At 40.4% G+C, this 27,425-nt stretch overlaps 1 protein-coding gene across 3 annotated transcripts in view; it reads right to left on the reverse strand.

Moving 5' to 3' along the window:
* DYM (dymeclin) overlaps nt 1–27,425 on the reverse strand; it is a 143,863-nt gene that overhangs the window by 74,514 nt on the left and 41,924 nt on the right. For all 3 annotated transcript variants that reach the window (XM_033164520.1, XM_033164518.1, XM_033164519.1), the window contains 6 exons: nt 25,695–25,837; nt 10,906–11,088; nt 10,371–10,549; nt 9,421–9,546; nt 7,034–7,147; nt 6,378–6,472 (listed from right to left, as the gene is read on the reverse strand). In XM_033164520.1, the coding sequence (XP_033020411.1) occupies nt 6,378–6,472; nt 7,034–7,147; nt 9,421–9,546; nt 10,371–10,549; nt 10,906–11,088; nt 25,695–25,837 (840 nt within the window). The remainder of the gene's footprint in view (nt 1–6,377; nt 6,473–7,033; nt 7,148–9,420; nt 9,547–10,370; nt 10,550–10,905; nt 11,089–25,694; nt 25,838–27,425) is intronic.

The raw sequence follows: 27,425 nt of genomic DNA on the forward strand, positions 1-27,425 counted from the left end.
AATGATAGTTCAGCATTTAGAAGATAAACGCAAGTAGTCCGGGGAGCAATGACAAAAAAACAACACCATTATACAAATCTATGGTGTGACCACTTTTGGAGTAATGTGGTTGCCTCACCTCAAAAAGGGTATTGCTGAGTTGAAAAAGGTTCAGAAAAGGGCAACCAAAATGATCAAGGGTGACTCCCTTTTGAAGAAAGGTAGCAGCATTCGGGACTTGTTAGTTTAGGGAAAATGTGGGTAACAGGAGAAAGGACAGAAGTTTATAAAATTATGCATGGCATAGAGAAAGTGGACAGAGAAAAGTTTTTCTCCCTCTCTCATAATACTAGAACTAGAATAGTGGTCATCCACTGAAGCCGAATGTTGGAAGAAAGTACTTCTTCATGCAGCACATAGTCAAACTAGGGAACTCGCTGCCCCAGGAGGCAGTGATGGTTTTATAAGAGGATTAGACAAATTCACGGAGGAGAGGGCTATTGATAGCTACTAGCCATGATGGCTATTGTCTGCCTCCACAACTGGAGGCAGAAATATCTCTACATACCAGCCGATAGAAACCAAGGGAGGGGAAAATGCTCTTGTGCTCATGTTCTGTTTCCTGGTTTCCCACAGGCATCTGGCTGGCCACTGTGAGAACAGGATGCTGGGCTAAATGGGCCATTTGCCTGTTCCAGCAGGCTCCTCTTAGGGTAGGGAACGCATTCCCTTGCTCCTGCTTTTTTGAGTCCCATTCCCAGGGTGACCATTAAGTACACAAAAAAAAGTTGAGGCACATGGCAATTACAAAAAATTAAAAATCATTACAGGCATGTTAAGCATTAATACATTTTAGAGAGCATAAGTAAGCGCTGGCAACTGGTCCAGAGCAAAGTCATAGTTGCTGTCATATTTCAAAGCCAGATGTGGAACTCAGAGTCTAGATATTTGTTAGAAAATATTCCACAATGTTTTGCAGCTATCCAAGTCCAATGCTGGTAAGCCACCCATCTAGGCAATCTGTCTAACCTGTGACCCCCTGCCCTCCTGGCTCACAGCACCAATCTAATAGAACTCAGTACACTTGGATACTTGCACCAGATGGATAATGAGTGTATTAATATCCTACCAGGTGCCTGTTTCTGAATCCCCAGAAGGTTCGATCAGGCTTAACCAGGGTTCAACAGTTTTTCCATGCTGGAAACTACAGTTATTAGCCTAAAACCTTAACTCCATATGTTCCACACGCCAGGACATGAAGCAATTGTCATTTTGACGATGCAGCTAAATAGCAGAACTTAGTTCACAGGGGAACCATTAATGCTGTAACAAATGTAAAGGCAGGGTGATGTGGTTGGTATTATATAAAAGAAATCATGCAGAATCCCTTTAAAGTAGATTAGTTTTGTAAGGAGACCTTTTCTTCCACTGTGATCATTCACCAATACAAACTTCTGCCCTCAATCTGAATAGGCTCCTCATCTTGTTACAATACTTTCCACTAATTGCAGTGACACCTCCCAGAACTGGGGTAGCTAATCAGCTTATAAGATTCACTACAGCTGAACTAGGTCATCACGCTACTACTAATACCACTGGCATATGCTTCTTTGGTTTATGCCTCTCAGGACGCCAAGCATTATTTCTGCATCCCTTTGAATAGGTGCTATCCCACACATAACGGCTGTGCTCATTTCAGCAGCACCTCTTGGGTAGGTAATTCCACCCCCTGCAGAACTCCTAGGCGTGGCAACATGGGAGTGGGCATTCTCTGCAACAGCTCCCAAGTGATGGAACTCCCTTCCCCACAGAGATGCATCTGGCATCTTCACTGTACAGCTTTTGTCATATGCTGAAGATGCAAATCTTTACCCTGGTCTTTAACACCTGAGATATATGTTTTGGGGAAGCACCCTAATCTTGTGACTGTGGTTTGTTTTATTAGACTGTTTTAATATTTAATATTCACTCTTATGGTGAAGCACTGGTAGTGAATTGAAACAATAGTGTTAAGTAAAATTGAAATAATTCCTCAAAGCTTTTGCAGCAGGGCAAGTTTTACAGTAATGTCTGGTAACTGTATATATGTATGCTTAAGGTAACCACTTGCCTGGGAGAAAACCCCTTTAAACTCAGGAGGCTTTCTGATAATTATGAATAGGACTGCACTGTTCAGTCACACAAGAAAGAACACAGAGCCATACAACACACACAACAAAGAAAGGACACAGGCATAGAGCCTTGCCCACTAACAAAACATTCAGCTCTGTCGTAATCACATTTGCACTTTCTGTAACTTTGGTGCAAACTGAGCAGAAAATAAAAATATTCATATATCCATAACTCCCTCACTGTACACCTATTTGCCAGGGGTTTGGCTGGCTTCACCACCTCAGAAGGTGCTACTGTGCCTGCAAATTTCATCCAATTTTGCTTAAATGTTATAGGCATTTGTTGATTTTCTCACTGTGGTCAACATGTCAGAGGCTTTGAAAAATGAACCAAAGTGACTCTCTGCTTCCTGGTGCAATGTCACTCCAAGGCTCGAAGCTGAGACAAACCCCTATCCAACAAGGCAGGTTCCTCAATTAAAGTTCTGTTAGCTGTTAACTCTCCTTTACAGAACTGAAAAAATGTGCCCCAGGGTCTAGTGGGTATAGATCTCAATTTCCTAAACGTACTGTCAAGTTTGAAATTCTACACTTGGGTTCAAATTTAAGATTTGGTGCTCCTGTGATAAGTCTTCTCTTCTTAAATAATATAGGCACCTGCCTATTCAGCTAGTAAAACTGAAGCTGGAAATTCTTGGATTAAGTCATTGAATAGGATCCAAGATAAATAGTGTGCATGTGTCACTTTTCTATACATGGGCTCTCAAAATATCCTATGTATCCAGAAAGGTGCATTCAGCATCTTCATTGCACAGCTTCTGTTATATGTTGCAGACATACCTCTTTACCCCAGAATTTGACAGTTATTTTGTTTTGTGGGAGTTGCCCCTTTTGCTAAATGTATACTGCTCTTTTGCAGTATACGGTATTGTTGTAATCCACCCTGGGATCTTATGGTGAAAGGTGGAGAAGAAATTTTACAAACAAACGAGCAAATAACCTACCAGAACAGCTAGTTTACCTGCAAGTCCTAAACTACTTGTTTTGCCATCTTATGAACATGATTGCCTATACTAAGGTAATTAGCAAGGTAATAATGCTTTTATAGAATCATCTGCCTTTTCTGCATCAGCACATTCTTTAAATATTGAAAAATGAAATGCAATCTACACGTTATGAATAGCATTATAGTTTGGGACTCTATTTACTCTTACATAATTAAGGATGATTCTGATAATGATTAAATTCAACAGCAGTGTCCATCCAAGTAATCTGTTACATCTAATTTCACTGCTAGCAGCTGAGCGTGAGGAAATGATTTACACAAACCTGTCAACATTAATGACTGCAGAATGTGTCAATTACTCTGTGGCATAAAGTTCTATTTTACTGAGGCCCTGGTTGAACTATAAATGACAAGTCTCAGTTCAACCTTTAATCCACAATAGTCTTCATAAACTACTGGCAGTCCGTACTCATAGGAGGATTTTAAAAAGCCTCCATAGAAGTTGAATTACTTCTCACATTAAGGAAGGAATTACTAGAGCATCTGGTGAATCTTGAATTATGGCCGTCTGCTCCGTCAGCTGTACGGCTAAGTAGATTTTGAGTTGAGAATTCCTAAAGCAATAAAATTAAAGTTGCACTTGCTGGTTTTACTTCACCTAAAATAATTCATCATAGTCATATGTTACCTACAAATACAGGTGAAACTTGAAAAATTAGAATATCGTGGAAAGGTTCATTTCTTTCAGTAATTCAACTTAAAAAGTGAAACTAATATACGAGATAGACTCATAACATGCAAAGCAAGGTATGTCAAGCCTTTATTTGTGATGATTATGGCGTACAGCTGATGAGAACCCCAAATTAACAATTTCAACTTTGGGGTTTCATCAGCTGTACGCCATAATCATCACAATTATAACAAACAAAGGCTTATATCTCGCTTTGCATGTCATGAGTCTATCTCATATATTAAACTCCAGTAGCTAATGAAAACAATTGCTTACATAAATGGACTTTTCCATGATATTCAAATTTTTCGAGTTTCACCTGTATGCTTGTTGCTCAGTTCCACGATCAGGTCTACTGAAAGCTTATACACCACATTTTCTGCGTCTCAAAAGTTCTTCCTAGCCCACTCTCAAAGTAAGGCAATGCTTGTGGTAATAATCCAAACCACATTTTCTTCAATTGGCTGCTTTAGAAAATAAATATAGTATTTGTCACCACATCATCAATTTTCTTAAAATGAAGTGCTTTCAAAATTAAATTGGAATGAACTTTTATTTAACATGTAAGGGTTACTTGTGCAGGAGCTGCTGCTAGAAACAACTAGTAATCTGGAAAGTCAGAAACATCTATTTACATGGAATGATAACTGTATTACAGCACTAATCTCCAACTAGAATAAACAGGATCCACCAAGAGACTGGGCTTGGAGGTAAAGTGGGTTGTACTTGCTGTACCACTAGGCCAGCACCATTCTCCTCCCAATCACTATTTCAGGATTTGTTTATTTTTAAGAGAGGGATAAAAAGGGGAGAGGAGGAGATAAAAACTCATATAAGAAAAACAACCACCACCAATTAAAATAGGTGCCTCAATATGCAGGATAGGTTTGAAGATGGATCCCAGGTCTGGAAAGCCTGAGGACTACTATATTGCAGAACAATCTGAAAACCAACTGGACACCCATAACTACACACACAGGGCAGAGTGGAGGGTGGGGAGGCCCAGAAATTTGGCATAGTTGTTGGGCCAGGAGTGGGTCTGATGCAGAGGGACCAGTGGATCCCAGGCTAGCTCATCCCCTCCCCCATCTGCTTTATGTTAAGCTACTGCTGGCGGGAATCCTGCAGGCAGAATGGAGAGCTCTACACCAAAGGAGTAATGCAGGCAGAACTGTTTGAGGTTCCCCCTGCCCCAAGCGCAACAGATATGGGGGTGGGGTGCATTGCAGTCTTATTTATTTAAATATTTAGCCCTCACCTTTCAGAGTAAAAACCTTCCCAAGAGAAAAACAAAATATTATAATACCCAAGTCACACTTAAAACTAAGCAAAACTAAATACAGGAAAAACAATAGAATCTAAGGTATCAGCTCGAAATGTAACAAACATCCTTGAAGGAATTCTGGGAAACAGATGTATTTAATGGGTCACAACTGGTCCCAAGGAAAACCCCAGAAAGTACAATGAGGGAAAAATGACTAGCAGGGAAGTTGTTAATTTTGGGACAACAGAGCTCAGATTCAAGTAGAAGTTCTGCTGTGCCATCAAGAATGGAAAGAAGTACAAGATACAGGAGAGGCTGTTTATATTACATAGTGACCTCTGCTATTGAGGGACCATGACTTCACAAGAATCTATAATAATCATACTGGTCTAACATACCAGTATATTTATTTGTCCCATGCCATTCACTAAACAGATTACACAGCACTTTCCCTAGTGTGTCAGCAGTAACAGGCAATATTAGTGTTTGCCAGTGGCAGTGGCTGCCCATTGGGAGTGGTAGGGCAGAAGGGAGGCCAAGAGGAGGTGGATCCTGAGCCAACAGGAGCCACAGAACACTAATTCTAGTCTGTCTGTCCCCAATCTCCTCCCTGCTGTGGTCTACAAGAGCAACACAGAGATGGAGAAGGATGAAGATGACAGATAGGGCCCGCCACTGGACTGCATGCAAGTAAGAAGACAACCAGGGCTCTTCCACACTTACCTTTGCTGCACATTTCTAGGCACAGGTCGGGGCTTTCTAGGTGTCCAAGCATGCCCCAGATCTGCTGCTTTCCCTGTGAAAACCTGCTCTTTACTGCTTGAATCAAAGCAAACTGCAATCTGAAAAAACTCGAATTGCCAATTGCTCCAATTCGGCAGTAAAGTTCAGGTTTTCCTAGCAAAAGTGGCAAGGAAAAAAACCCATTCATACACAGACCAGGAAAGCAGAGACCTGTGCCTAGAAAGTGCAGGACAAAAGGTAAATTTGGATAAGCCCTGTGACTGGTGGGGTAGAGCCCCGTTCACCCTTATGGAGCAGCCTTTTGGCCACCTATTCAATGTAGTTAACCATTTTTGGCGGGCAAAGGCAGACGTCATTAGCAAGCAGCTAAAGTATAAATGGAGCACACTGTATTGCAGTTTAAGATTTAACCTAGACTTCATGAAGCTGAACAGAATTTACCTGGGTTAATATTCAAATCTGAGCAATAGGAAATTCAAGTATCTATCCTGCGGAATTTAGGTTGAAGCTAGTTTAAATATTTTGTAAAAGGCTTGTATTTACCTGATGATCCTCTGAGCGGCATACTGATGAAGTGAGCGGAACTGTGCTGACATATTAGCTAAAGCTGCCAAACAATTTGTATGAAGGTATTTGTCCTGTTGGAGATGAGGAGGGGGGAAAAACACACACATCAAACTGTCCTTTCTGTATACAGCAAGACCTGTCAAAAGGAAATCACTCACCAGTCTAACATCCGTTTACCGGAGGCAAAGTTGCAATGAAGACAAACCCAACTTGTGCTCTGATTTTAGGGATAAGCCTTAGCAACAACAAATGCAATCATGGCTCAATATGCTTAGGTCTTTTAAGGAATTGTCACTGCATATTTTTAGAGTGTGTCTATATCTTTAACCTTGGTCAGAAACAACGCTGAACAACTTTTATTCTTCAGTCCTTAATTTTTATTTTATACGATTTTTTTAAAAAAGGTTTGTAATAATGCAGCTTCCCTTTTCTAAACATGGCAGGTGGGGAACAAAGAGGGGGGAATTCCTAAAGGCTTTTAAAATAACAACACTAAACTAAAGTGAACAGGTCTGTTCAGTCTCTGTCTCTCCGGTGCTAGGAAGGGCCGGTCTGGGGACGTGGAGAAGAATTAGCAATTAAAGTTGATCAAGTCCGTTCTACGTGAAATCAGCCCAAAATACAGTTCTTACCCTTGTTCGTGTCATGTTGTACTGAATAGTCCTTATTACTACTAGTATCAGGAGACTCCCCAGGGAAATTTCTGTTAATACACGTTCTGAGTACCAAGTAATATTTTTCAATATCTAAAATAAAGAAAGGAAAGAGCATATTTGATTGTCCTCCACTGCTGAACACCATGCCTGTTATTATCAGCAATTTAATATATTTGTTTTAAAATAATTTTAGTTTTATTACAGTTAAATTTTATCTATGTTATTTTAATTTGTGTAAGACAGCTTAAGTCTTGGTCTGGGAAAAAGGTGGAATGCAAACCAACAAACAAATAAGTATAATAGTGCTGTTCTCTAGACTATGGTTCCCCCCACCACCACCCAAAAGAAAAGACTAGAAATCTCCATGTTTGATGCATGGCAATTTTAAAGTGGATGCAACCAAAGGATATAGGTTGGACTCCAAAGTTGTTTTTGTCTAGTTTTATTACTGCTTTGAGCTGTATAAATAAACTAAATGAATGATGAAATAAAATCACAATCTTTTCAGCAGCTTAGACTTTATATAGAGAAATATGACTGTGTTCAGACCTGAGACAAATATTGTCCACGAGTGAATCTAATCATGTCACACCATGTGGTCACATCACTGGTTCACCAGCTATGATTATTTCTGGACAGAGAGAGCCTTGCCACTCTGACCCGTGTGCTAGTAGCCTTGAGGTTGGATTAGGGTAACATGCTCTACGCCCTCGAAGGTGACTCAAAAGCTGCAGCTAGTCCAGAATACAGCAGCTCAATTCCTATCAGCAGCTCCTACTATCAGCATATAACACTAATTTTGAAAGAACTGCACTGGCTGCCAATATATACAGAGATGTGCATTCAGGATCAGAAGTGCACAAAGACAAGCTCACTGAGGTCTTGGTTGCCCTTGCGGATGTCATATTAGGTTTACTTAACAGTTGCGGTTTTCATTATTAATAAAACTGGACTCAATACAGGCATAGGTAGCTGCTTGTCTGAAGCCAATGGCAGAAAGATCTCTTATTTTTGATCTTCTTTCCAAGGAAGCCAAAACCACATTTTCTTTTCAAACAAAAATCTTTTAACCAGACAGGAAAGCTTTTGCGGCTTCTTTGGAGGAACCCAAGAAAGTGTCTATATAATCAGCAATTTATAAAATGGCACATACTAAAATTAATCTTAAATATCAATAAATAACTGTGGGTGTAATACCACAAAAGGAAAATATATACAGAGATTGGCAAAGGCAATGCAGTTATAAAAGGAAGATGTACAACGAAGGACAGGATGGGAGGCCCATTATGATGCAAAATGTCTTTATTATTTTTATCTTCTCAATCTTAACCGTAGGACAAAAGTTGTGCATTCCAAAGTTTCGAAGTTGCTAAAATAAACTAGCATAGTTTTTTAGATGCCCTCTTGAAAATGGCCACTAAAGATTTCTGTTGCATATATTTTCAATTTATATTTTTTTTTAAAAAAAAAAATATGTTTAGAAAAGTATATCCCTACCCCATGCTGAATGAAGAGTTTCAAAACTGAGGGATATTTAAAAAACAGTTTGCAATATGGTCGGGAGTGGGGAGAATTAAGCTGTTTAAAGTGGGGAAGGGGAATGTTCCTTTGGGCTACCACAAGTTTCTTCTAGGAACTTAAGTAGTTCCACGAATCCTAGCTATTATACTTTATTTCATCTACAGACTGCCAATTTTCTAATTTTTTCTCATTATGGATAAGTTTGCTCCAATATTCAAAATAAGCATATAAACTGGAGAGGGTGGTGTGGAAGAGTATGAACAGACAAACAAAACTCAATGATCAAGTCAGAGCGCCTCCATCATTTGGTTTAAAGAAGTGGCTTATAAATAGTTGGATGGATCCAACCTAAGCTCCCACTGAAATAAAAAAAACTTAAGATAGTCATGACAAACTTTTCACACTAATTTCAGTGGGGCCAAAATGGAAATAACAGTCTGAATCCAACCTAATATTTTGAAATCCATTCATGAACTGCATCGCAATTGCAGTTAAAATGCAGGCTTAGCCAAAAACTCACTGGACATAACTTCTTCCTTCTAGACTCTCTATACTGTGTAAAGTAAATCAGTTATGTTATATTTCTCAAATTTGTCATCCAATGTGGACCTGACTCAAGGTTCAATAAGAGTTTCTTCATTAGACTCAGTATAAAAGGCTTAAGACCTATGGGAAAAGACTAGAGAATCTCAAATGCTTAGGAACAAATTGAATGCATAAAAATCAGCTATGCTGACATGACTACCACCATCAGAGTGAACTTGGCAACAAAAAACCCAAATTCATCTTTATACAGAAGCACATTTATATTTTAAATTGATTTCTTATAGCTCATTACTTACCACTTCATGAATGGATCGATTGAAGCCATCATCTTCAGTAAGGATTAACAAAATTATCAGAGCCATGTAAACATGGTGAGAGTTCCTTTCTTCGACATGATAAAGGATCTCAAGAATTGGCAAAACCTTGAAGAGAGAAAAATAGGGATGGATTAGCTTAGTATTCAAAAGTTCCCAAAACAAACATAAACATAGAGTTTTAGATCCTTCCGATTTTACATAACCATTTTGTTAGTAATTTAATAGCTTCAAAAAAAGAAGATGAAAACACACACAACTGACCAAAAATTCTTAACTCCCTTTCGTGTGTGTGTTTTTAAAGCAGTCCGGGGGGGGGGTGTTAAATAAACTCCTATGAGGAAACATAAAATTCAATTCCTAATAAACGAGACTCTTGGCAGTGCTTTTATGATGGATCATCACATTCTAAATTTCTAGAGCTGACATAGCTAATAATAATATACATCTAACTCCATCATTCTGGCAGGTAAAGTGGACTGAGTGTGATATTTTATCATTAATATTATCCAACGTGGGTTTAAGACAGTTTTGCTGCTTCCATTTAAGAAAAAATATCCTGCAGGGTTCTCCCCATCCAGCAAATTATTTCAATCTCTTTCACAGCAATGAATGGCTAAACAGCATGAACGAGCAAACACATGGGTTTTTGAATATTGAGGGATGCTATGGTGTTATAATCACTGAAGTAAGGTAAAGTGAATACCAGGGCTTGGTTAATCAATAGCCAGGTAAACACATTCTGCATACAATTTAAATAAACTTTCCTCCCCCAAAAGTTGTAGATAATGCAGCTAGTTATTTGGTAGCAATGATCACTGAAGTGGAGTGGCAATATCTGTGATGGTCTACACGAACAAAGATTTCACAAGCAAGACCCTCTGTTGAATATTAGATTGGCAAAACAGTGGAACAGCCAGTAAAATACTTACCAGATTTTCCATATCTGTTCGAGCCAACATATATGTTCGAACATTGCTGTTCTGATGCAGAAGGATGTACAAAAGAAGGGTTGCTTGATCAGAGTTTTGCTGCTCACACAAAGTGGTGTATAAACTGTTAAAATTAATCTGGAAAGTGTGAGGATTTGGTGAAGGAAGAGCAGTGCTATCTGGAAGGGGGGGAAACAAACAGTTTGAAAGGGATTAATCGTACTGATTTTGTGATTTCCCCATAGTGAGGTTAGTCTTCAAAGGTTAGTTCAATAGTAGTCAAACTTTTCAGACAATGGACCCACCTTTAGCCCAGACATGCATTTGAGGACCCATTTCTAAATAGTTAAAAAAAAACCAACCACACAAACCAAAACCATTTATTTCTAAAGTGATAGTGCAGCTGTAATGACCTACTTTGGGTCCTCTTACTGCCAACAATCCCATAACCAAACTAGGATTCTACTGCAAGGTTCCCAAGTTCAACTCTCTCTTTGATTCTTGACAGATGGATAGGTTTTAAAAAGGTACATACCTTGTGTATTCTTGAAGGACATAATAGCTTGTCTATAAGGGTTTGGTGTATCTGGTGCATCAGTCAGATTTGCTAGCACAAGTAGCAACAGAAGACTTTGATTCGCTAGAGGTGAAGACTCCTCCTGCTGAGGAGCACGCTTGCTGCCCACGCCTCCCAACGTGAACACTGTCCATAGGCCAGCTAAATGGAAAACAGGGATATCTGATTTAGGTTTGGCAAGTAGCCTTGGCTTGCTGTATGAACTATATATTGAACTCTGATTCAAATTAAGACATTTTAGAGTCTAGACTAGATATGCAGTCCTAGCTACAGCTCTCGCCAATAGGCTGGAATTTCTTGATCACCAATGCAGAACATATAGAAATAACCTCAAAATTCAGAAATTAACCATCTTCAGTATGCAATTTAAAAGGAGTCACGCAAATTATATCCACATGCGATCTGATGGTACTATACTGCAATGCCACTCCCTACATTCAGCTAGACACTGTGATGAGCTTATGCCCCAAATTGGGAAACTGTGCCAGCATAAGACTGCCCAACTATGAATTTATGCCAATGTGGTTACCCAACACAAAGATGAAAGTAGGTGCAGAAAGGGAAGTAGTGGGATTTTGACACAAGGGTAGTCAGGCCAGTGAAAACCCATCATGCCCAGGATCAGTATTAGAGATTTAGGATTAAGGGGCTGATAGAACAAGAGAAAGATTACTCAGACATAAGAATATAAGAACAGCTTGCTGGATTGGGCCATTGGCCCTTCAAGTCCAGCATCCTGCTCTCACAGTGGCCAATCAGATGCCTGTGGGAAGCCAGGGAGCACAACATGAGCACAAGAGCACTCTTCCCGCCCATGTCTTTCAGCAACTGGTACAGTGGTACCTCTATTTACGTGCCCCTCTTGTTACATATCCTTCGGGAACAAACAGCAAGGCAATGGGAAAGTGCTAGGAGTAATACCTCCTAACTATATAAATACTCCAACAGCCCCTTTGGTTTTTCCAAATCACAGAGACTAAAAAACATACTTCATAGGCACACAAACTCTCCTTGAATTAAGCCAATTTGTCAGTTAAATTCCAAAGTCCCTAGAGCTCAGACATATGGGCTTGGTAAGCATGGAAACTAACAGGGCACTGGATAGGTCAATTAAAAAGCAGCTTGTAATTTCTATGCTTGGTGGAATGTGAATCATTATTCTTAAATATTTAGGCATAAGAAAACATGTTGCTCCAGTAGACAATTAGATAATAAACTCTGAAGACTGACAGCGATATCACACACTATATAAGAAAATGCGTGAACTTCTCAGCAACATTTTACAGGCTGTGTGTAATTTAGAATGCAAGCTTAACACAGTGAATGGCATTTGACTAAGATAATTATCCAACACTAGTATGCTATACAGAAGAAAAGACTACTGAAAACTAATTATGAAAGGATCGTTTCTAGGCGACATAAAGTCTGGCAAAACAAAATAAAGCATCCAAGTATTCAAAACTAGATTGGCTTAGCTTTGACGTATTAAAACATGACAAGTTTTCAGGCACAGCAGATACAAATATAAAGGTTATTTAAGGCTGACATAAATGCAACGAAATAACACAGAACATTTTGGTTCTACCATGCTAAATCCAAGACTAAAACAATAATGGCGAGGGGGTCCAAACAAATTTTGGGGGAAGGGGAGAGCCATTGAAGAGCCATAGTAATGAGGCTCAGCATCCCCTGTAGACTTCCTCAGGTACCATTCTAAGACTATAGATGATTTCAGTGTTTCTAAACTAATTATGACACTCTTAGACTTTAAGACCAATTCTATGCCTATATAAGAAGTGAAATTGTTAGGTATTAAAACAAGGCTTTGTCTCAGAAAAGTGTGCACGGGATTGCAGCCATAATTAGGTTAAGATCTTGGGTTACACAGAAGAATGCTGCAATGAAGCAGGAATGGAGGGTCGTCCCCCCTAAAAATATATGGTTAGCCACCTCTGTCTTTAGCACTTTTAAGAAGTAGGTCCATTTTTTCAGAGAACATAAGGTTGGGGGAAGAGTTGTGGGTAGCGTGAACACTTGCATACTAATAGTCTTCTTAACTGAGATGGAATAAATACTTTCTGGAGGGTTTTTATTATGTATTTTGTAATCTCATTTTGTATTTTTCTGTTGTGAACCGTTTCTCAGATAATCTTGCTTTACTGTAGAGTCCAGTGAGATTGAATTAACCATTGCAGCTTTTCACTATGACAAATTCCTAGATCCTAGAGCTTTCAAAGCCACATACCCTTATTTACTTGATCTATGCAGTTAAGGTTTCAAGGGACAGAAACCCCAATCGCCATTCTTCCACTATGTCTTTGCAGATTTGTTATAACTGCAATACCTCTTCTAATGGTTCTGTGGCCACCTTTGATATCTTACTCTTTGCTGTTTTCAAGGTATTAGCCACCATATTGAGGGCATGAGCTGAGTCCTGTGTGTCAAATGTTTTGAGTGGACTTACTGTCTTAAAGTTTGAGTAATGCTCTTCAGGATGCTGTCCTTCCAGAAACAGACCCTTTCTGGAGAGGACACCTTAAGTATTGTGGGATGTTCCCACCTGCAGAAATGATGAAATTCTAGACAAGGTGGAAAACTCCCAAACCATGTTGGGATCTGGTTCCCTGTGCTCATGCACCCAACTTCCCTTTCACTATTACATAATCTTTATGTACTTTTTGTAATTCAGTCACTTTTTTAAAAACAAATGCAACACACCACTTGGTTTCCCCAATGAATAAAACAGTATACCTTTCACCAGGAATATTTTCATGTACAGTACTTCATAGCAAAAAATATAATCCTCAACATTCATTCCTTATAAAATAAAAAATTCTTTCCAGTAGCACCTTAGAGACCAACTAAGTTTGTTCTTGGTATGAGCTTTCGTGTGCATGCACACTTCATACCAAGAACAAACTTAGTTGGTCTCTAAGGTGCTACTGGAAAGATTTTTTTTATTTTATTTTGTTTTGACTATGGCAGACCAACACAGCAACCCACCTGTAATTCATTCCTTATGTGCATGTGACAATTGTAAAATTGTCATTTTTAGTTAACAGCATGCAAAATAATGGATTAACCGATATCACTGCCAAGCTACCTGAATTTAGCATCCTCCATCAAGCAGCTTCCCAAGTCAGAGCAGAGAGCTGACAGGGTGAGTTAAGCTAGCAAGGTCTTGTGACCGACCCCTGTACATCGCTGGCACCAGCAAGGCTAGACCAAGGCTCCAGCTTCTGAGCCTTGGCATGACTGCTTCCTGACTGACTGGACATTTTTGCTAACCAGCCAACTCTGCTCCGTGTTTTCTCTCCTCAGCTCAGCCGGTCGCTTTTGCCCCTGTAATCACATTTGCTGAAATGGGTTGTTTGCCCAGTCACTTTTAACACATAATTTCAGGCTCCATAAATTTAAACACCCATATCCTCCCAATATTTAATGGTATCTTTGTTATTAGGATGACATTTGACCCAACTGCATTTCTTTAAGTTGGTTGCCTCATAATAAAAGCCTCTTCTGAGAATTCTTTTTAAAAAAACCAACAACCAATAACCTTGAGAGGAAGAAATGTTTTTCAAAGTCAGTCATCAGCATGCTCGGTGGTGCTAAGTTCTACATAAATCACACACCCACACCCATTTTGAGGGAGGGGGAGAGAATAACAAAGAAAAAAGGAGGAAAAAAATCTGTTTAGCTGAACTGTTACTGCTTTACTCAACCCATTTGTTGCAAGACAAGCTGTCTATATAACAGGCTCTCAATGTCAGTTCCGACTCAAGCCTGACCTTTTCAGCATCAAGAGAAGCATATTTAGCCGTTTATTTTAACCTAGTTCCCAGATAACAAACATATTTAAAGACTACTCTGTGTCTATCTTGAAGAATGCTTTACTTGGAATTAACCTTTTCACCCAAAAGGCAGAAAACTGCATTCCAGGTATATGTGGTGTATTTCAAATACTGAGGTCCACTGTCATTTTCAATGCCAAGGAAAATCAACCCCCCACCAAAAACTACCGTATATTATACAGTGGTACCCCGGGTTACAAGCACTTCAGGTTACAGACTCCACTAACCCAGAAGTAGTACCTCAGGTTAAGAACTTTACCTCAGGATGAGAACAGAAATCGTGCGGTGGCGGCATGGCGGCCCCATTAGCTAAGGTGGTACCTCAGGTTAAGAACAGTTTCAGGTTAAGAACGGACCTCCAGAACGAATTAAGTTCTTAACCAGAGGTACCACTGTACCAGCAGGCAATTCATGCAACTGTGCTCATTTTGCAATTCATATATACCTGCTTTTGTGACTGCGACTGCCTTTGTTGCTTCATCACTGCCTGAATCGTCAATTACGTCTCTCCCCACCCTAATTCTAAGGCCACTACATCACCCCTGATGGACACAGACAGAGGGTGAAAGGAATTAGGTCCTCATTTGTAAACAGGCATCAGATCAGTACTTTTTTTGGTGGTGATTGGAATGTTCATAGATATTTAAGGAGATGGGAGAAGTGAAAATCACAACCCTTCTAGGTAAGTGTGAAGAAGAGTAGGTCACTGACTTGAACATGAGGCAACACTGAGATACATTGGAACAAATTACCAGGAACAAACTCAGTTGGTCTCTAAGGTGCTACTAGAAAGAATTTTCGATTTTGTTTTGAGATACATTGGTTTATCCATAATATCAACATAGACTGTTACTTCTCAGTGTTTCCAGCTTTCTAAGCCCCCAGGGACTGGTTTATCTACTCCTCTTTGTCAGCCACAAAACCTGTTTGCATTCATCAGCTAATACAGAAGAAGACTACAGTATTTGGTGAAGCCAGTGGAACAGGGGAAAAGCACGGGGAAATGTCCATCAGGAACTTTATGGTGGACAAAATATAACTGCACTGGTCCACCTCCTCCACCACACACAAAACAGACATTGCTTGAGGGGCTATTGCTGAATTGATAGTGTTGATGCAAAGCATCAACCATTCACATAGTTTGATTTATCCCAGCCGTCAAATGAATAAGCAAGCATGGAGATAGTCATTTTGGAAAATGTGTCCTCTCTTTAGAACTTGTTCTCAAGAACTGTTCACCTGATGTCATTATGATTGTCTTTTAGATGCTGGACTAAGTACATTCTGTTTGCCCATGCTAAATTAAACAGATGCATCTTTTTTTCCATGAACTGCTTTTATTGTCATCGTTGCTGCTACTTTACACAAACAGTAGTATTTCCATTTTATTGAATTTTTAAAGTACGCTTATTGATGTGATAATCTTTTGTACACCATTTGTAAGGTCAACCAGAAAAGTAGTATATGAAATACCATGAACAAAGGTGCCGGAAATATAGGAAACGGTACAATGCTAAGCATGCTTACTAAAATATAAGTCCTACTGTGTGCAATAGGACTCACTTCCAGATCACATGTGTATTGGTTTGCAGACTTAAGAGTTTCTATCAGGATGCATGTACATGTATGCAATTATTTTTATTTTGTGTTGGAGGGGCAGACAGATGGTTGAGATTTTGCAGGATATCACAACATGTTATAGGGATTCCTCTATCAAGAAAGGGTTGGAAACCCCTGCAATAGACAAACGGGATGGAAGAGAGGGAAAATGTCCAAGATTAAAAAATGAACAGCAGGGTTCAGTAACTAACCCTGAGGATTCCTTTTAAATTTTAAGTTGCCCACTTAGCATAAATTCCCTATATCTACCTGTTGCATATTTTGAATTCTACACGATAGATTCCTCACAAAAACCAGAGAACAGAGATAAACTCATTACTCATTTACAATAATTCCAGATTTTTATAAATTGGAAGTATTATTCAGTTTTCTGTAAATTAATCTGTAATAATTTTAATAAAAGCAATAGATATGAAGATGCTTCAATCATCAGATATACCCTTCCTCAAATTTTAACCCACAATGCTGAAACAAATATCAGTGCTGCATCTTGACAGTTTGCATAGTTTATAGTTTGCTCATTGCCAAAAAATCAATGGAGGGTACCAAATGTGATAATGTTAAAGGGTAATCTGGGGAGACTCTTGCTCAACCTTCTCAGACACTCAACCACAGGGGAGAGCCAATAAGGGGAAGTGCTCATCCATTGACTTTTCCAAGAAATTTATCAGTTTCCCTAAGGCCTCTTTTGCAGCATAAAGAAAGGTTATGTTGCCATCTCACTCTGGTTCACAAGTTTAAATTCCCATTGCAGCAACACCCAGAGAGTTTCCTGGTCCCTCAACTAATCTAATAGGAATGTAGCTGGCCTTCAATGGATCTGGCCAATATAGTGAAGTCCAGCTTCATTAACTACAATATTATCTCTATCATTGTGCAATGACACAGGAACTTTTACTAACTTTTGTTTGTTTGTGAATAGGTGATGTGTCATCATACAGGGGAGGATAAAGCTCATAGCTGGAAAAGTTCTGAAATCAGAAACAGATGTGCTTGGTTGCTATTAAAGCTCCAAAGATAAAAATACAAAAGGAAATATATTCTCTAAGAGGCTCCAATGACCTTTCTTGACTAGATGGTTCAAATAAAAGAGCTTAATGACATAGGCCCCTAATATCTGAAAGACCACCTCTTCCCTACAGAACCTCTTGAGCATTAAGATCAACAGAGGGGGCCCTCTTGGTAGTTCCACCACCCTCAGTAGTTGGGTGCAGTGATGGCCTGGGATAGGGCATTCTCTGTGGCAGGTGATAGGTTGTACAATTCCCCCCCCCCAAAGGTGCATCTGGCACCTTCAATATAGTTTCTGTTGTACACTGAAAATACGCCACTAATATATACTGGTCTTTAACCACAAAGATATGTTTTCAGGACCCATATTCCTTTGTTTGAAACAGTTTAATATTGAATCTTAAATTGTTGTAAGCCGCAGTGAGACTTGATAGTGAAGGGCAGCTAAAGAATTAATAAATAATAATAACATTAGAAGTTGCATATTCTCTCACACCAACTGTGATCAGTTTTCTCCTCGATAAATACCCAATATAGTGCTGCACACAACCATAGCAATGGTTAAGATCATCTAGGGACCATCCTAGTCAGCTGCTCCCCCCCAAGCCAGATGGATTATCTATATTAACAGAGGCAATGTCATGTTATTATTCTTTACCATAACTCTATTACTTCATGATGATTGCAGGGTCTGGGTTGATTCATATGGGGAGAGGCAATCCTTGAAGTATTGCAGTCCTCGGCTGTTTAAGGCTTTATAGGTCAAAACCAGCACTTTGAATTGGGCCCAGAAACTAACTGCCATCCAGTGCAGTCAGGCCAGTCTAATACAGTGGCACCTCGGGTTAAGAACTTAATTCATTCTGGAGGTCCGTTCTTAACCTGAAACTGTTCTTAACCTGAAGCACCCCTTTAGCTAATGGGGCCTCCCGCTGCTGCTGCGCCGCCAGAGCACGATTTCTGTTCTTATCCTGAAGCAAAGTTCTTAACCTGAAGCGTTATTTCTGGGTTAGTGGAGTAAGTAACCTGAAGCGTACTGGTATGTAACCTGAGGTACCACTGTATGCTCAAACCATCTTCCCCCAGTGAGAAACCTAGCTGCCAAATTCTGCACCAGGTGAAGTTTCTGAACCGTCTTCAGAGGCAGTTTCCAAAGACATCTTTGTGCTCCTGACCAAATGAGCCAGAGGCCAGAGCTTAAAGATTATTTCAGAAGTTTAATTACATCTTAGTAGAAAGCATGGCTGCAAAGGTACAAAGTTCCTTGCTATGGCACTGCACGGGGAAAATGATTCCCACCAGATGTTACATTGGTTCATCTGCCTTATACAGAGTTGTTCATGAGTCAGATGAGGAATTTGCTAAGTAACTGTGATTCCAAAGTCAACACAAGCAGGACCAGGCTGCCCTCTCCCGATTGCAAAGATCAGTGCCAAGCATCAGAGCTCAGAAGCTTGAAAACATCACAGGATGCCATTGCAGCAGCAGCCCTGTGCAGACACCAAGAGTCAAACCTTCAAACAGATTTTCAACAATTCTTCATATACTCAGTACTTTACTGAAACCACTGCAAAAACAACTTCAGAATGCAACAGAGGTAAGCGGGGGGGGGGGGGGTAGAGTAAAGAAAAGGCTATTTTAAACAAAGAACTCTCTTTTATAACTGAAAATAATTAGGTGAGAAAAACATCAAGATAGCAGCTTCTCCAAAGCTGAAGTAGCACAGGGCATTTTTTAAAAAAACCAGTGCCATCTTCGCTGATGCGGCAATACTCTGAAGCAACACACTTCTCTTTTGCACACGCGCTCCTATGCCTACCTACCTCTCTGCATGAAAAACACCCAGCCAAGGCCAACATCAGCACCTTTGACAATGTGTAGGATCACGGCAATGAAAATAATAAATAGGGTTGGGGCAATAACACATCCCTGTTTAATATCTGATCCCAATGAGAATGGTTCACTTTGAGAGCCACTGTTATCTATGATTGTTGCTGTCATATTATCATGGAGGAGCCGAAGGATGTTCATAAATTTATCTGGGCGGCTGATTTTCAGGACAGTCCACAAGGCGGTACGATTTACAGTGTTGAAGACTGTAGGCCAATAAATGCCATATACTGCCCAAGGACACATTCCACCCAAGTAAAAACACTCAAGGAGACCATGGCCAGGGGTGGGGGGCAGGATGTGGTCTGGTGAGAGTTCAGAGGGTCAAACAGAAAGGCCTGGCCCCTGGGCATGGGCTTCTCCATCTCTGCAGTACACAATTCCTATCACTAGTCCTTCTTAATACAAACCAGGTGCATGACATATGCAGGACTGTCCCAACTATGAGCTGCAAGAGAAGTCATTCTCTCACAGTGCAATGGGTTCCTGAGAGAGGAGGTTCTGTTTCGGCTCTGCCCAAGATTTTGCGTAAAAGGGGAAGAGGATATGGCTTGCAAAACTGGCAAAAAGGTTTAGACCAGCAGTGGCCTTATGTAAAACAGTGACAACCATTATTAATCTGTGGTTCTTCACCTTAATCCCACTTTTTTCCAATAATGGCATTGCTCTTCCTCCAAATCAGTAACCCTGAACAAGACACTCAAGAAGCCAACAGATTCATGTGCCACAAGTCACCCTACTCTTGCCCAAATGTAGCAGCACAAAGCCCCAAATCAACTCATCTATAACCACCCAACTGGAAGGAGGCAATTAAATTTAATCCGTGACAGCTAAGTAGTTAGTTTTATCCACACACTGTTATTTTGCTAAGCACAGAAACACTATTTTAAGTCTTGTTATAATTTGGCTGGGCAAACTTTCACAGAAAGAAGGAAAATGTTTTTGATGGCTTGTTCAAAAGGAAAAACAGCCATTTATCAGAGGTTACGTAAAAAAAAAAATCTCATACTTGTGTTGGAAACTCAAGCTTGGCAGAACATATTTCATTAGAGTTGGTTCTTTTAAAATGTTCACTGAAAAAATAATGTTGTTTGTTATAATCCCGTTAACAGCTTGGCCTAAATTAAAAGAAATAAATGTCAAAGTCGGAAACTTTCCTACATCCTTAACCCAGCCTTTATGTCTAAAAAAACAAATGGGACCAGTAAAAGAAAACTTCCCTGAACCTTCAGATCCAAAAAGGCAAATTAAGATAAATATCCTTACTTGCCATGGCTGTTGCCCTACTTCTGTCAGAACTGATTCCTTAATATAGACATCTGTTGCCATGTTGGTCCTAGAGAATTGGGAGGGGGGGCAATTAAAATTACCATGCCCGCATGGAAGCTGCCGAAAAGCACTTTCCTGCTACAGCCCTCCATGCAGAAAGCACAGTGCTTCTAAGCATCCTTGCATTAGACCAACTGTCTATAGCATATCCATAGTGGGGGCTTCCAGAGATGTGCAAAGCTGGCATGGAAACACTGTGTATGTTTGGGCAGACTCACAGCATCAGAGGCTTTTGAGTGTTACACCACACTCTAAGCTAGAGGATGCAATATTTGGGAGTTAGATCTCCAGGATACAGTAAAAACTGTATATGAATGCAATACCTAAACATATGATTTCTAAATTATCAGAAAGTAAACATTTATTTATTCATGGCACTTACTGGCTGGCTTTCCAACAAAAAGTTGCCCAAAGCATTCTGAGGTTAAGAATTCTAAAATTCTTCCATTTGGTATGTCAGCTTTGAGACCACAAGGAAGCAGCTTACTCATGTTGCTTGGTTGCTACCTCAACATCAGAAGCCCATTTCTCTCAGAAGGGAAACACAAGTGTACAGTGTTTTCATTGGGGCAGAGCAAAAGTTGTGGGTAAATATTTTACAGCTGAAAAAGTCTGGAAGGCCTGAAATGCCCAGGAGATCCCTAAAATTTTGCTTTTCCCACTTCTGTTCACCGCTCCTTCTCAGATGCTGCTTTGATGATGATGGCACTTCCTGCAGACTACATTATCCAATCAGATATCATATACTGCCAGAGTTATAAAGTCCCCATAGCAGAGGAACTCTGGCACAATGACAACATCTCCAAGCCAAATCAGAGTGAGGGCAATACCTTCTCACTCCAAACAGCAGAATATGTCCACCCCATTTTGCTTACCTCCTAATAACCGCTGGAACATGCTTTATAGGGGAAGATTTTTTTTCATGAAAACACAACCTCCTCTTTGACTCGGTGCTAATTGTTATCTTACCATTTCAGAGAGCACACCATGAAGGCAAGGATCCATAGGTTATTATTGAATGAATGAATTTATATGCCATGCTCCCTCCCGATGGCTGCAATGATTTAATGGCACTGTAACAGGGCCACCCGTACCTGTCAATTACCTGATATCACAATGACATCAGATGATGCAAAGCAATATTTTTCTTTGTGGGCTCAGCTCAAGCTGCACCACCAGAGGAAGATTCTTTCCATCAGGAAGCCAGTGATGTAAAATAATATTTGTGCTTACAGCAAACCCTGCTTGGGGAAGGGGTCAACTGTGCTATGAGTTCCCCACTCAGAACTCCATAGCACAGCTATGCCCAGTGGGCATTTTTCGCTGATCAGCTCTGACAGCTAGTCTTGCTTGCCAAGGAATAACTAGGGGCAAACTTTAAGGTTCCCAATTGTACCTGTAACTTGCTCCACGCCTGATATGACATTTGATGTCAGGGATTGAGCAGGTGGACATGGCTTGCGGAGGACACCCTTGCAGAGCAAACTGGGACCCATGCCAGGCCTAATAATTCTCGCATGCAGGAGGTTCCTCAACCCTGCTCAGGGATTTTTAAACAGAGATACTAGCAAATAGAGTTAGCAATTTAGCAGACTCAGATATGTTCTTGACTGGGAGAATAAACCCAAGGACTCACATAGTGAATGATCTGGGAGTGCCCAATGCTGTAGCATTGTTGAAGTTGAGTGTGTGCGGATCTGACTGGTGCCTGGAAGGGGTACCACTGGGAACCCGACATAAGCTCCTCTGAGCTTTCTGGGTAATAATAAATGTAAAAAATAAACCATGGTTCAGATGTGTGAAGGGGGAATCCCTTTTGTGTGGCTTGTTCTAATTTCAAAGTTACATTCCAGGCTTACAAAGTAAATCAACATTCTCAATCCCATACATGCGTTGGATTGCTCTATGCTACAGCACTAGCTAGAGTTCACGATGCAAATTTTGAGCAGTATATGCAAAAAATGCATCGTCTTTCGGTTTTTCCAATAATCAAGCTGCACTTGACTACCTATACACCAAATCTCACCTTTCTTTATGTGGCAGAAATGCCTTAAACACTTTGATACCCTTGCCAGAGAAATGATCCACTATCTAAAGTAGGAGGGAAGAAATTCCTGTATCGTCAAGAATCTCTAAAAAGCCTGTCTGGAACAATTTAAGCAATTTATCAGTGATTTGAGAGAAAACAACTACTATTCAATGTCTGAAAGAACAGCATTAGCATGGCAAGTCGATACATGTTTGTAAATTCAGCAGAGCCCACAGGGGTTGTGGGAGGCTGGCTCTTTCCTATCAGCTGTGTACTGTACACTTACTCCAAACAACAAAGAAATGCTCTTTTACTGCCTCCAAGAGGAGAATCAGGTGCACTGTCATGGGCTTGACTGAAAACTTTCCGAGCAAGTAAAAATGAGTCTACTTTTAATGTACTTTGCAAGGTAGCTCCAGCACAGATTTTACATATAAAAATAGAAGACTCTACATTACTAGATTACCCACTTTTTTGCAAAGGCTGACACCCCTCATCATTAGGAGGGAATGGGTATGGGGAGAGAAATAACATGCATACAGTGGTACCCCGTGTTATGCACGCGATCCGTTCCGGATCGCGCTACGTAACACAGGTGTGCTTAACACGAACGCCCCCGGAAAAAACAAAAACCCCAGAAGTTCGCGCGTCTTTGCGCTTTTGTGCACGCGTGCACTCCTGGGAGGACTTCCGGGTTGCGGAGGTCCGTAAGTTGAACGTACGCAACATGGAGCATACGCAACTCGAGGTATGACTGTATATAGTTACTGTCACAGCATTTCCCAAGGTTCTGAAACTGATTGTACCTTCTGCCCTGCCTCTCCAACCCAGCAAAAAGTGTCTGTTCCACATATTAGCACACAGTGATCTTTGTAGAGATGATGTTCATACTGGAATCCAAACCCCCAGGGGCACTTGCACCTATAGACTGAGAGCCTGTAGGCAATGGTCACTCCAAATATCATTGGAAATGTGTAAGAACCAGCTTGGTGAGAAAGAGTGCCAGTTGTGAATGAACAGATCAGGACAGTGAGAGTCGGTGCGTTGTAGTTGCCAGAGTATTAGACAATGATTGAGTGGGTAACCTTGTGCCCTGTCTCAAGGGTTGCTGTGGGGATAACAGAGTGAGAAATAACCACAGACAGCAACTTGAGATCCTTAGAGGAAAGCTGAAATATAAGCAAAGCAAACATTATTTTAAGGGGCTTAGTTAAGTGCAGGCATAGGCAAACTTGGCCCTCCAGATGTTTTGAGACGACAATTCCCATCATCCCTGACCACTGGTCCTGTTAGCTAGGGATCATGGGAGTTGTAGGCCAAAAACATCTGGAGGGCCGAGTTTGCCTATGCCTGGTTAAGCGGAACCGGGGGGGGGGAGGTCCTGGCATTATAAGTCCCCAAATTCTATAGCTGATAAAAATGCATCTTTTACAGTGGGACATATTGGCTGGCCCAAGGCACCCTGTCTCCCCCATCTGGATTTGGGCCAGAAAGAAAGGCAAGGTATGGGTGCATGGGGGTAAGATGAAAGCACACGCAATTTGTGACACTCTGCATCATTGCTGATCAAGGGGCACATCTGTTAAGGCAACAGCCTTAGCTTCCAATCAGATTTGTGAGATTTGAGCCAACAGGTGAAAGCCTTAATTCTGGTTCTAGCAAGCAGGTGTGGTTTTTTTTTTATTACTGAATAATAATACAATTCCTAAAAAAAGAAAAAATCTATATGCTCTAAGCACCCACCCATAAGCCACAGCCCTCTTCAACAAAACTTCTGCTGCCAAAGCTACAGGGTTTCTATTATCTGCCTTATACACAATAATAGTTTAATTCCAGTTCATGCAGATGTATCATGTTTGCATCACAGTACATCCAGGACACTTCACCAACTCTTTGTTGTTCTCTACTGGCTTGAGACAAGACAATAATGAAAACTGCTAGTATGTTTAAGATTAACATTTTGCTCACCGTGGGGTCTTTAGCAGGGAGGAAGTGCAGACAATCTGCTTTAATTGTTTTTGTTGCAGAAGAGTTACAGACAGGGGAGTGGGGGGGAGAGGAAATAAAATGCACATGAAAGCCTTCCTACCACACACAGTACTGTGGTTAGAACTTGTCAGCATTCCTTACAGACACAGAATTGATTCATGCTGAAAACAGATACCCAAAGAGGCAGGGCGTACCAAAAAGTGATTCCTATCAGAAGAGAAGAGAAGGCAAATCTACTCACTTCAAAACTGAGAAAAAGAAGACTGGGTAGTGTGCAATTATATGGCCAAGAAACTAAGCCGGTACTCAGTACTGAGACATGTAACTGCAATGAAAATAACTGCCTGTACTCACAACTGTTTGCTTTTAATGTCTTCAGAATGATTTGGAAAAAATCTTAGTACACAGATGTAGTACAAATGTAGTTAGGACACTTCACATAACCAAAATTGCAGGTTTTAGTCTCACTTTGCATCTCTAGGTATGGGTCCATGATCCAGCAGGATGGAACAATCAGAGTGTTAGCTGGACATATAATCAGACACACTTGTAACTATGCCCATGAGGCTTAACTTCAATGGCCTAAAGACAGATCGAGGAGAAATTACTTAGGTATCACAGTCTGTGGAAACAGATAGTACTGTGGAAACAGTCTGTGGAAACAGAAGGGTACTACCTTTGCCGTCCAGTTCTTATAAAGAACTCAAATACCAGTCTCAAAAGAGCGTATTTTAGAAGAATGTGTATGTAAACTGAAGTGGAAGCACTGAAGGCAGCAACACACAGAGACTCCAGATTTCCATGCCATCTAATTACTGCAATGCTTTCCCCCCAGTCTTAGTAAAACCTACAGCACAATCCCTTGCACTCTGCACAGCTTAAGTCCTGGCCCACTTCCGTTTTTCCTACTACCCCCATAAAAACAACATTCCTGCAGAAAAGCAAGCAAACCACAGATGCAGTAGAATCAAACCCTCAAAATGAGAAATGGACAAATACACAGGTAGCACCAGTACATAAAGACTCACTTGCTACTCCCGATGCAATTCCATAAAGCAGTCCTCCTCCGTCTGACTCTGGCTGAAAGACATGTGTCCCTGGGGGAGGACTTCTCTCTTGTCTGATGAAGTTATATAGCAATGTTTTCACAAGTCTGCTGGTATACGGGAGACTGAAAATGCAAAACAGAGCCAGAAATCTAGAATGATTTGGGATGGCACTAGAATAAAATTCAGATTTCTTTCTCTCACTATCCTTCTCATTGGGATGGATGGCACTACTATGCAATTACATAAAATGCCAGGTTTAAAACAGATTTTTTTTCCTACTTGACAGTGGGTCATCAGGAGATACATGTGAGAGCATTGCAATCTAAATAACCATATGTTGTTGTTGTTGTTGTTTAGTCGTGTCCGACTCTTCGTGACCCCATGGACCAGAGCACGCCAGGCACTCCTGTCTTCAAATAACCATATAACTAGACATTTTAAAACCTCTATTTTGAAGGCCACCCAACCCCCCAATGCTTTCAAAGATGTGAAAATACGAACAACCTAGAGAGCCACACAAGTAAGCAAAAGCAGGTTAAGGCTTCCTCTTTTCAAACAGCAGTCTTCCATGCCACATGGCAGACTGTTTTTGAAACAATTTATGGTGTGGTACAATGGGGGAACATCAAATGTTTGCTGAACAACAGAAAGATGCCAAAAATTTCAAAAGGCGTGCACAATTCTCTGGATCTGCTTGCCTGAAGTTGCTTTCTTAATCCTGGCAAGAGTGCTTACATTTACTTTTTGCATAATATGTAGTAGTTAAGGTTGTCCAGGCACATTTAAAGATTATTCTAACTGGATTTATCATCACTCCATAATGGAAGTGAAAACCTTGCAGTTGCCTTCCCCTCCGTTGCACATATTGGTCAATAATATCAATTATCAACTGAACTTGCACATGTCTCAACTGTTTAAATTGGAGGGAAATAGCAGAGATAACTTCATTTAGAGATGCAAAGGAGATACTGTATGCTAGGATTCTGTAAAGTCCTTTAGGTGAATGCAGTCTCAGACAACAGATTAGTTAAGTATGGTTTACATTTGACATTATCATCATCTTGATTTAAGCATCAAACTTCAAACTCCCCATCCCCCGACTTATGCAGGATGTATTTATGCACAGAAAGGAAATAACCATCAGATTATATGCTTCCTTGACATATTGACCACACAAGAATATATTTCTGGCATATGGTGTTCTGACTATGAGAGACTATATATTACTCTCTTCTCTGTGTTTTAGTGGTAAAAAAGAGGCATGTTCAACATAAATGAAGGCAAGTCACTAAATGTCTTTGGAAAAGCATTGCTGCTAATATTCTGCAAGAGACACATGGCTGCACATGCGCATGGGAGATTATCTATGTCTAGATTCAAATCCCCACTTACCCATAAAGCTCACTGTCTCACAACCCAACTTTCCTGCAAGGAGTTTCTCAAACTCTTTTTGATTTCGACCCTACCTTCTAAACACACTCCACCCCTGCAGAACCCCAATCTACAGTGGGATCCAGAAAGATGAATAAATAAGTTATAGCTGTAAAGAAAATCTGGGGGGGGGGAATCCTAGATAATGTGGGTGAGCATACAGGTCTCATGACTATCACCCCAAGGCTTTACATTTATTAAAAAACAATAACCAGTTTATTATTAACAAAATAAAATTCAGAAACGGAGTCAGGACATTGCATTATGTGCATAGTTAAT

This window comes from Lacerta agilis, chromosome 11, assembly GCF_009819535.1.
Source record: "Lacerta agilis isolate rLacAgi1 chromosome 11, rLacAgi1.pri, whole genome shotgun sequence".
NCBI classification, from domain to species: Eukaryota; Metazoa; Chordata; class Lepidosauria; order Squamata; family Lacertidae; genus Lacerta; species Lacerta agilis.